At 35.9% G+C, this 12,088-nt stretch overlaps 1 protein-coding gene across 1 annotated transcript; it reads left to right on the forward strand.

Annotated features, from left to right (window-relative positions):
* The first annotated feature begins 330 nt into the window (after positions 1-330).
* LOC110718839 (uncharacterized acetyltransferase At3g50280-like) lies at positions 331-10,056 on the forward strand. The gene is made up of 4 exons (XM_021897754.1): positions 331-465; positions 3,281-3,290; positions 9,093-9,292; positions 9,341-10,056. Coding segments are annotated over exons 2-4 (732 nt in total). The 5' UTR covers positions 331-465; positions 3,281-3,288; the 3' UTR covers positions 9,871-10,056.
* Positions 10,057-12,088: the final 2,032 nt, after the last annotated feature.

Below are 12,088 nucleotides of genomic sequence, written 5' to 3' on the forward strand. Positions count from 1 at the left end.
CAGTCAACGGCCCAATCAGCTTGGCCCAGCCCAACTGACTTCCGGGCCCAATCCGCCTCCTTCATTAGCCAAGGTATAAAAGCCAACAATTTGGTCAATTCTTGGTAAGACAATAAAGCCTCAAGCAACTAAACTCTTGCACAGCTTTCTCTCTCTAATATACTGACTTAAGCATCGGAGGGGCCTTCCTCGGCGTCCCCCCCGAGGCTAGTTTACGTGTATTTGTTGTGCAGGAAACCCTCGGCTCCTGCGTCATTCGGACCGAGACCAAGTTCCCTCAAGATAAAAGGATCTTCCGAGATTCGATTGTTTTCATCCGAAACACCATGAATCATTGTTTAGCGGACGGGACTTCCTTGTGGCATTTTATCTCGACCTTGTCCGAGATTTTTTTACAGTTGAAGGATGAAAATCACAACGATAATAATAATCTCACTAAAACTGAAGGTACAAATTTCCAATCAGGTATATCTTCATTCAATTCATCGTCCTTAGCTATTTTTTTTTTAATTAATATAGAACTTCATTAAATTGATTGTTGTGTTAATTACTTCCAGTACTAGCCTACTTGACTAGGACATGCATGTTATACCACCATCAGTTGTGACTTTTGAGCATTTTGATTTGATTAAGATTTTTGAAAGTTTCTGCATGAAGCAAAATAATTAGTGGAACACTTGTACTCTTGTACAATAGCTGCATCAACAACAACCAAAAAAATAATAAAATAAATAATTAAGGGTTCGTTTGGCATCGTTGTGATTTTCTGTATTTTGGTTTTTTGTTTTTCAAAATCATATGATTTATGTCATTTAATGAATTAAAAATTAATCAAACTTATTAAAATCATAATACTACCTCCGTTTTTTGTTATTTGCAACAAGTGTACCGTTCACGCATGCCAAGGCAAAAGTTTTAAAGCATGGTTATTGAAATATAAGGGCATGTAATTAAGTATTAATTCTACATATAAAAAAATAAAAAAATAAAAAAAAAATAATAATAAATAAACAAAACCAGCACCACCACCAAAACCCAAAACCAGAACCACCACCAAAACCACCGACAACCACCAGAACCACCAAGCCCAAGCCCGTCGACACTCAGAACCCAAAATACCACCAAAACCACCGAAACCCAACCACCAACCAAGCCTTCACCACCGAAACCACCTAACCCACAAACCCAGATCCGAAACCCACGAAACCCAAAACCACCTTTTGAACCCAAAACCACCACCGACGCCACCCTAAAACACCCACCTTTCGAACCCGAAACCACCTAACCCACCACCCACAAGATGATGAAGGAGGAGAGAGAAAGTTAATGTTGAAGAGGATGAAGATGGAGAAAATAGATTATGAGGGAAGAGGAAGAAGATGATGAAGGAGGAGTGAGAAAGATAATGGGGAAGATGAAGAGATGATGAAGGAGGAGTGGCTGTTGGGGGTAGATTGATGATTCTGAAAAGATAAAAATATGTTTAATTGATTAGATTAGTTTTTAATCAATTATGTTTAAGTATGTAATTGATGTTATAAAGTTTTAAGTAAGGGTATTTTTGTAATTTCATTTTAAAAAAATTACTAAAAATAGAAAGATTTGGGAATGTTGCAAATAATAGGTAGCACCCCTTTCGGGTAAATGTTGCAGATAACAAAAAATGGAGGAAGTATAATTTTGAAAACTGATAACAGAAAAGTAGAAACACCTTTTTCTTGTTTCTTGTTTTTTGTTTTAAAAAAGACAGAAAACTGAAAACAAAAAACGATGTCAAACAAGCCCTAAAGAACTCAATCCATATATACCTTTTAGTCTTATATGCTTCCTTCGTTCTAGTAATATTACAACAACTGGACTTTTGTACTATTCATCATGCTTATTTGACCACAAATTATGATTTATACATAAAGTAAAATATAGTCATGTGGGGTCTTATTAGATTTGTCTCGTAAAATAATTTCACAGTATCAACTTTTTATAATTTTTACTCTTATATAATTATAGATATTTAACATATAAAATGTGCTTTTATTTGGGATACGTAATTTCATCCTTGTTGCAATATTTGTGGAACAAATGAAATATATTGACATTTGTGTTCAACTTTTTACAAATATGATTATAATAATTCACAATTATGAATATTAAATTAATATCAAGTGGAATCTTGTTAGCTTTGGTTTGATATATTTTCTAAAAATAAATTTTCAGAATTTTTAATTTATTCATTATCATATTAAATTATGTGGCTGGTCAAAGATGTTCATTATTATGGACTATAAATATAAACGTTTTAAAGAACAAAAATTTTAAAAAAAAAAAAGGAACGGAGGGATCGGAGTAGCTACTACAATTGAATGAATCTTGACCCTTAAGGCTCATCATCGTATCCATTTATTTAGTTGACTTAGCTTTATACATATACGCGTAAAAAAAACAAATACTCCCTCCGTTTTTAAATACTTACTCCATTTCTCCATGCGTGAAGTTTTAGGAGAAATTGGAGAAAGTAATAAAATATGGAAGTAATGGGGTTGGTGAAAGAATAAAAAATTGTAAAAAGCAAAAACAATTGAGAGAATTGGAAGAGAGAGAATAAGAAGTTAATAAAATATGTTTTATGCTGGGTCTACTAGGTGAGAGAAATGAATTAAATATTATAAAAGCTTTCCAAATAAGGAAATGGAGTAAGTATTTAAAAACGGCCGAAAATGAAAAGTGGAGCAAGTATTTAACAACAAAGAGAGTATTAAAAAAAAGGTTTATTATCTAACTATACATCTGTTACATTGAGGAAAATTAGTTTATTGTTCCTATAAAGGTTCGAGATTTACAAAGAAAACAATTTTATTATCGTAATATTTTTTTGTGTGTGTGATTAGTACTTAATGTCATATAGAAGATTTTGGACAATTTGGTAAGAAAATTTTATTTTATTTTATTTTATTTTTCTTTAAATATATTTGGTGTATATATATATAGGGGAAAGCTCTCATGAGAACTCCTTTATGTGAGAATTGTTGGTCATTTGATATATGAGCAACAATTTTTAGTTCATTTCTTTAATGAGCAATCATTTATTTGCTCATTTGTCAAATGAGCAAACAATTTTTGTTCATTAGATGTGATTCCTAAAACAATAACAATCGCGGTTATTGACAAATTTTCACTCATGTAAACAAAGTTTTGAATTATATCTATCTAGGCATTTCACTTATTTGGCATCTACTCTAACGAGACAAATTAAACAAATTATTCACATTGTTGAATAATGCAGATTCTTCCATGTGTAGGGATCGGAAGAGGTCACTACGACTCTCACAAAATCACCAACTCAAGACAATCAACCAATAATTCAAACAAATCAACCCAAATTATTTCACAACCAAATAACCACACACACAACCAGCAATAATGCAGTAGCAAAATAACAATAGCACCAACAATAATAGGAAGAAAAGATAATAATCAACACACGAGACTTTTACGTGGAAAACCCCTTCGATGTGAAGGATAAAAAACCACGGGACCGTTAAGGAGTCCACCCTAACTTCTCTTATTGATAGTTGAGGGTAAAATAAACCCAAATCAGTCTACAAAAGGTTTATACACCCATCAACAACAACAAACAATAAGAGATGAAAATGAGAGAACAAGAGGAGTAGAAATCACCCAAAAACAGTGCTTCTGTCCAAGGACGATTCTGACCAAACTAGAGCTCAAACGACGATCTCCACCGTCCAAAATGAAGCCCTTGATGTCAGGAACAAGCTGTCAAAATTTGAGGATGATCCAACGGTTGAATTTCTGGCAACGGACAAATCTCTAAAGGCTGTCCAGAAAAATCCGAAAATGAAATACTCACTTTCTCTCTCTTTTGTGTGTTGTCATTTTTTGTGAATGAATTCCACTCCTCACTTCACTTGGCTGCTGCCCTAATCTCACAAAAATTTTACCCCAAAGCTTTCTAAGAAAGCCACCAAAAATAAGCCCAAAAAGACTTACTACAAACTAGCAAAATGTAATAAAATTTGACCAAGTAAAATGGGCCAAATACAAAATACATTTTACCACAAATTGGGCTGGACCCATAACAATCTCCCCCTCCAGCCCAACACGGGGAAGACCAACACGCTTCAAGCATCACTTGAAGCTCATTCCCACAAGCTTGCTACAAACATCAAGCTTGCTTCCGGGAACCATCTTAGTCAACATATCTGCACCATTCTTGTCGGTGTGGACTTTCTTCAGTTTCAAATGCCTTTCTTCAATCACATCTCGTAACCAATGATATCGAACATCAATATGCTTGGTACGAGAATGGTACATTGCATTCTTACTCAAATCCATAGCACTTTGACTATCACAAAGCACTACATATTCTCCTTGCTTCAAACCCAACTCACGAAGGAACCTTTTAAGCCATAGCATCTCTTTGCCAGCTTCCACAGCTGCAATATACTCTGCCTCAGTTGTTGACAATGCTACACATTTTTGTAGCTTGGATTGCCATGAGATGGCTCCCCCTGAAAAAGTAAACACATAACCTGAGGTAGACTTTCTGTTATCAAGATCACCTGCCATGTCTGCATCTGTATATCCTTCAAGTAAAGGTTTGCCACTTCCATAACACAAACTTAACTTGGAAGTGCCCCGCAAGTATCTGAAGATCCACTTTACTGCTTCCCAATGAGCCTTACCCGGATTGGATAAGTATCTACTCACTAATCCAACAGAATGTGCAATATCTGGCCTAGTACAAACCATAGCATACATCAAAGAACCAACAGCAGAAGAATATGGAATAGAAGACATACTTGCTTTCTCCTTCTCTGTTGTAGGACAAGCTTTCTTGCTTAGCTTGAAATGTGGTGCAAGTGGTGTACTAACAGGCTTGGCATGCTTCATATTGAACCTTTCAAGAACCCGTTCAATATACTTTTCTTGTGATAGCCATAATTTTCCCGCTTTCCTATCACGAGCAATCTCCATGCCTAAGATTTGCTTTGCGGGACCCAAGTCTTTCATGTCAAATGACTTGGACAAGTTTTTCTTCAAGTTGCTAATCATCTCTGAATCTTGTCCAACTATCAGCATATCATCTACATACAAAAGAAGGATAATGAACTTGCCACCAGGGAACCTCTTAAAGTACACACAAGGATCTGCAGAAGTCCGCTTATAACCATTACTTGTCATAAACGAATCAAATTTTCGGTACCACTGCCTTGGTGCCTGTTTAAGCCCATAAAGACTCTTTTTTAACTTGCAAACAAGATTTTCTTTCCCCTTTTCCTCAAATCCTTCAGGTTGCTCCATGTAGATTTCTTCATGCAAGTCACCATGTAAAAAGGCAGTTTTAACATCAAGCTGTTCTAACTCAAGATCAAGACTTGCAGCTAACCCTAGCACAGTTCTGATAGAAGTCATTTTGACAACTGGAGAGAAGATCTCATCAAAGTCAATGCCCTTTTTCTGGTTACATCCCTTGACCACCAATCTGGCTTTCCTCTTCACAATCTTCTCACCATCTTTCTTGTTCTTGAAAACCCACCTGTTTTTCAAGACTTTCTTACCCTTGGGAGGCTTCACCAACTCATAAGTTTCATTCTTCTGTAAGGAATCCATTTCTTCCTTCATTGCATCGAGCCACAAATCTTTCTCTTCAAGAGACAACACTTCTCGATAATTTTCTGGCTCTCCATCCTCGGTGAGTAGAATGAACTCTGAGCTTGGATACCTTGTTGAAGGCTTGTGCTCTCTGGTTGACCTTCGAACATGTGTATCCACAACTTGAGGGGTAGGTTGCTCCCCCTGCTCATGAACCTCTTCATGTACTTCTTCCTCATTTGATGAAGACTCATCATGATCAACACCATCATCCTCATGAACGCCATCATCATTATGATGAATTGGTACATCACCATCAGGTTGTACCTCACCAACATCTTCATGATTCTCCTCAACATTCTCATTTGCAGGCTGATTTACAGGTGTAGGAGAAGAAACATCATCAGTAGTATCAAAAGACAATTCTGAAGTAGAAGAATACCTTGTACTCAGAAGATCTGCACCCTTCTCATGCTCAAAGAATACTACATCTCTACTTCTCACAACCTTCTTTTTTTCAGGATCATATAGTCTGAAACCATACTCTTCATCACCATAGCCAACAAAGACACATGGATTAGTCTTGGAATCAAGCTTCGATCTTTGATCTTTCGGCACATGCATGAATGCCTTGCATCCAAAGACTCTCAAGTGTGAATATGAAGGATCACACCCTTTCCATGCTCTATCAGGAATGTCAAAACCAAGAGGAACTGATGGAGAACGGTTGATCAAATAAACGGCACACTGAACTGCTTCAGCCCAGAATGTCTTAGGAAGGTCAGACATTCTAAGCATACATCTCACTTTCTCCATAATGGTTCTGTTCATCCTTTCTGCAACTCCATTGTGTTGTGGTGTACCAGGCTCTGTCTTCTCATGTCTTATGCCATGCTGTGAGCAATAATACTTGAACTCTTTCGAAGTGTACTCACCACCATTGTCAGTTCGAAGACGCTTCAACTTTCTTTCTGTCTCCCTTTCTACCATGGAATGAAATTTCTGGAAGACCTCGAACACTTGGCATTTTGTCTTCAACATATACACCCAAGTTCTTCGAGTAGCATCATCAATGAAAGTGACAAAATATCTATTGCCACCAAGAGATTCAACTTCAATGGGACCACAAACATCGGAGTGTACTAACTCCAACTTGGCTTGCTTTCTAGTAGACTTCCTGGAAAAGAAAGCTCTATGCTGCTTTCCTGCCAAACAATGATCACAAGGGTCAAGAGAAACAGTTTTATCAACAGGAATCAATGTTTTACCTGCTAAAAGTTTTAATCCCTTGTCACTCATATGTCCCAATCTTCGATGCCACAAATTAGGAGAATTCTTCTCTTCCACTGCATTAATCTCACCAGAACATACACTCAAATACGTCTTGTACAAAGAGCAACACAACTCACCCCGAGCGACTGTCATCGAACCCTTAGACAACTTCCACTTACCATCACCAAAGGTATGTCGGAAACCCTCTAAATCAAGAACATTAGCAGACAACAAATTAAGGCGTAGATCAGGAATATGGCGCACATTCTTCAATGTAAGCACGCACCCAACACTTGTCTTCACACGAATATCACCTAGCCCAACAATGCTTGCTGAGCTCTGATTTCCCATCTTCACACTACCAAAATCACCAGACTTGTAGTTCATGAAGTACTCTCTCTTGGGAACACAATGGTATGAAGCCCCTGTATCTACTAACCACTCTGTGTCTGAACTGTCAACATGATGACACTCACTAGTTGCACAAATCAAAGTGACCTCATCATCACTTTTGGAAGCTGTTGCTGCAGTGTTTTTATCATCTCCCTCTTTTTGTGAATCATTCTTCTTTCTCTGTTCCTTTTTCAAACGGAAACAATACTTCTTGATATGACCAGGCTTCTTGCAGTAGTGGCAGGTATTCACATTTCTTCCATCATTGGATTTGGACCTACTCCTTGAGTTATCACGACCTTTGGGACCCTTACTCTTGCCTCTTCCTCTATTCTCAACAACAAGAGCATGTGAATTATCAACTCCCATCTCCTTTCTTCTGATTTCTTCATTAAACATGCTATCTTTGATCACATCCAAAGATAACACACCATCTGGAGCAGAGTTACTAATAGTCACAACCAAGGTCTCCCAACTATCTGGCAAAGAACTCAACAAAAACAAAGCCTGCAGCTCATCATCAAGAGTAACTTTCATAGTAGTCAACTTGTTAATAATATCCTGAAAATCATTAAGATGCTCAGAAACAGACTTTCCATTTTTCAATTTCAAATTAACAAGTCTTTTAATCAATGAAGCTTTATTATGGGCGGTCTTCCTTTCATAAAGACCTTCTAACTTCTTCCACAACTCATAAGGGTCGGACTCTTGTGACACATGGTTGAATATGCTAATATCAACCCATTGCCTAATTGTCCCCAAAGTCTTCCTTTTCAACTTTTCCCAATCTTTAACTTCCATTTTATCCGGTTTAGATGGTTTAGAAACATTTCCATCTTTATCAGTGACAGAGTCAATAGGGTCAAACAAGTCCTTGCAATATAACAAGTCTTCCATCATAGGTCTCCAAATTGAATAATTAGTTGATGTCAATTTAACCATCGAGCTACTACTACTCGACTCCATAATGTGATTATATTAACCACGGCTCTGATACCAAGTTGTAGGGATCGGAAGAGGTCACTACGACTCTCACAAAATCACCAACTCAAGACAATCAACCAATAATTCAAACAAATCAACCCAAATTATTTCACAACCAAATAACCACACACACAACCAGCAATAATGCAGTAGCAAAATAACAATAGCACCAACAATAATAGGAAGAAAAGATAATAATCAACACACGAGACTTTTACGTGGAAAACCCCTTCGATGTGAAGGATAAAAAACCACGGGACCGTTAAGGAGTCCACCCTAACTTCTCTTATTGATAGTTGAGGGTAAAATAAACCCAAATCAGTCTACAAAAGGTTTATACACCCATCAACAACAACAAACAATAAGAGATGAAAATTAGAGAACAAGAGGAGTAGAAATCACCCAAAAACAGTGCTTCTGTCCAAGGACGATTCTGACCAAACTAGAGCTCAAACGACGATCTCCACCGTCCAAAATGAAGCCCTTGATGTCAGGAACAAGCTGTCAAAATTTGAGGATGATCCAACGGTTGAATTTCTGGCAACGGACAAATCTCTAAAGGCTGTCCAGAAAAATCCGAAAATGAAATACTCACTTTCTCTCTCTTTTGTGTGTTGTCATTTTTTGTGAATGAATTCCACTCCTCACTTCACTTGGCTGCTGCCCTAATCTCACAAAAATTTTACCCCAAAGCTTTCTAAGAAAGCCACCAAAAATAAGCCCAAAAAGACTTACTACAAACTAGCAAAATGTAATAAAATTTGACCAAGTAAAATGGGCCAAATACAAAATACATTTTACCACAAATTGGGCTGGACCCATAACACCATGGATATCACAGTCTCTCGAAAACCAATATACAAGCCTTATTTTCCTGAAGGATATGGTCCGATCATCAAGTTACCATACCTCGAACCAGACGAGTTCGTATCTAGGTTTGATCCAGGCGTACTAAGAGAAAGAATTTTTCATTTTTCGGTGAAGGCAATGTCGATGTTGAAAGCTAAGGCTAACAAAGAATGTGACAATGTTACTATATCCTCCTTTCAAGCCTTAGCTGCGTTTATATGGACGTCTATTACCCGTGTTAGAAATTTGGAACCGAGTATAAAGACTATTTGTTCGTATTCTTTAAATTGGCGTACTCGAATTACGCCTCCGTTCTCCCAAGAGTGTTTCGGGAATTACATTAAAGGAGTGCAATGTGCATCCAAGGTGGGCGACTTACTTGGGCTTGGTTTAGGCTCGACTGCGTTGTTGATTCGACAAAGTGTGGAGTCTATTGACGATACTGAAATTCGAAAACACCTTCATAATCTTGCTAAGGCTCCTTTTGTGGCGCAAACAGGCTCAAAATCTGCGTATTATGAGCCTAATGGAGTGTTGATTGCCGGGTCTGCAAAATTTGATATGTATGGTCCTGAATTTGGACTTGGTAAAGCAGTGGCTGTTTTAGCTGGGTATGCTAATAAGGATGATGGGAAGGTGACCTTGAACCCGGGCCGCGAAGGGGGAGGAAGTGTTGATGCAGATATAAGTCTTAAACCTGAGACGATGAATGCTCTTGAATCCGATGAGGAGTTTATGAGTTTTGTCTCGACAAAATGATGTAGACGGGATTTTGTCTCGTGTTTTATTTGATTATCTATCTTTCAATACTTTAATCCAACTTAATGAGTTGCATCTATGAGGTAACGATAATAAGAACAAAATATCATGAATACAATATTATTCCGTGTATTGTAGTAAGAAACAATTGTACTTGTAAAATACTCCGTAAAACACTTGCATGTACCAGGCTTTCTCACTACTCCGTATCTTTTAATGTGAAAACTGAAAAGTATTTTTATCATAAAAATAAACAATTTATTCTTGATATTTGAAAAAAAAAAATAATAAAAAAATTGTCTCGATGTGCCAGTGTGCCTAATTTATATCGACAAATCAAAGTGCTTTGGTGTAGTGACGGTAGTCTAAGTACTTTTGAGTTATTATTGTTGGGTTAAATGAAAGAGTAAAGTAGACGGTTGGGGTTAGTGAACTAGTGGACTTATAAGAAAGTCATTCCTTCCTCATTTCTTCCATTTGAGACTTGGGATGAACAACCCTAATAATTATTTTGAATTTTAGCAAATCTGTTCTTGATTTGCACATATCATTATGATGCTACCTCTATGTAAAGTTATAAATTTATTGATTTCATTAAAATTATTAAAATTATACTTTAGCCTTGTTTGTCACTGAGAGCTTAAGTAAGTTGTGTGTATGAGCTGGTTTGACTATAACTCTATAAAAATAATTATTTACATTAGTATATATATGATATATAAATGATAAATCAAATCTTTATAGTTTTGATGTCAATATATACTACTAATAGTACTCTATAACAACAATTTTATGAATTAATGCACAAGAAAAAATGGAGTTTTGATTAATTTCTCACAAATTCTATTGTTGTGCAATAATTAAGGAGTTACATTCCAAGGGAAATTTGAATAGGATGGTTTGATACAAATGAAGAGTTTTTCAATTAAACTAAACAATAATACATGGAGGTTAGATTAATGAAGAGTTTTTAAAGGAGACTAAATATTATAACAATGTGATGATGGAAGAGGGATGGCACATAGGATGACAAATAGCGCTCATGTGGCACCAAAATATATTAAAGAAAGGGTGACACATGATGATATCATGTTGTCCCATTGAATTTTAATAATATTATAGATATGCAATAATTTTAAACTACGCTCCAATTTAATTTCAATTTTAAGGAGGAAAATAGGGAGGAAGTGATTCCTCGTTTTCTGTAGCAGCCTAAGCACAAAACTAGAAACTTATTTTTATCATCCTTCTTCATTTTCATCCAAAAAATATAAGCATCCAACATTATGTTGAACTATTGTGAAGAAATTAGTCAAATTAAACTCATTTTTGCAGAATGTTTTGTTAGACCCAAAATAGAAGTTGAATCCTTAAAAATCAACTTAAGTATTTGGACCCAATTATTTTTTTTAGACCAAATGCAAAAAGACATCATTTTTCTTCTAAGCCCAATAATGTAAAATCTCCTATATTTCCCCCCCCCTTTTTTTTATCCTCTAGAAAATTGTTGTAATAAGGAGAAGAATATAGAAAATTCTTCTACTTACTAGTTTTAGTCAAATGGTCTCACCTTTTCCCCTATTGTTTCGATCAAATGGATCATCTTTGACGTTTATTAAGAGATTTATAAAATTATATTACTTCTATTTTGCTTCATTTTTATTGTTTAATAAGTCACAAGGATAATAGAAATTACGAGAGAAAGTGAGACATTTGGACAAATGGACACCTACAGCGTATTGCACTCCTCAGACTCTGAATGTTAATCACAAAGTCAAGGAGGGGGTTTAAAGGGAGTATTGGTATGCATAAACAATTGCATAACGAGGGGTAAAGGTGTAATTATACATATGTATATTCTAACTTTAGAGTAGTACTATTAAATAATCAATAGTACCATTGGATGATTAAATAATACCATTGAATATTCAATGGTACTATGTATGTATGTAGTGGTATTATATATATGCAATCAATATACTAACTATGTGCATATATAGTATCACTAATTAACCAATGGTATTATATAAGCTTTCTGGTACAATTAAAAGTGATCCCACTCACCTTTCTCTCTCCTCTTTTCTCTCTTTCTCATGTGATTTTTAATATTTTAGTATTTGTTATGCATTTGTAAATGCATAACAATACTGCATTAGTATTTCCTCCAAAGTCAAAGACCTTTGGTGTTTTTTTCTTCACTTTTTTAATACATTGGAAA

The sequence above is a fragment of the Chenopodium quinoa genome, unplaced genomic scaffold (assembly GCF_001683475.1).
Source record: "Chenopodium quinoa cultivar QQ74 unplaced genomic scaffold, ASM168347v1, whole genome shotgun sequence".
Taxonomy (NCBI): Eukaryota; Viridiplantae; Streptophyta; class Magnoliopsida; order Caryophyllales; family Amaranthaceae; genus Chenopodium; species Chenopodium quinoa.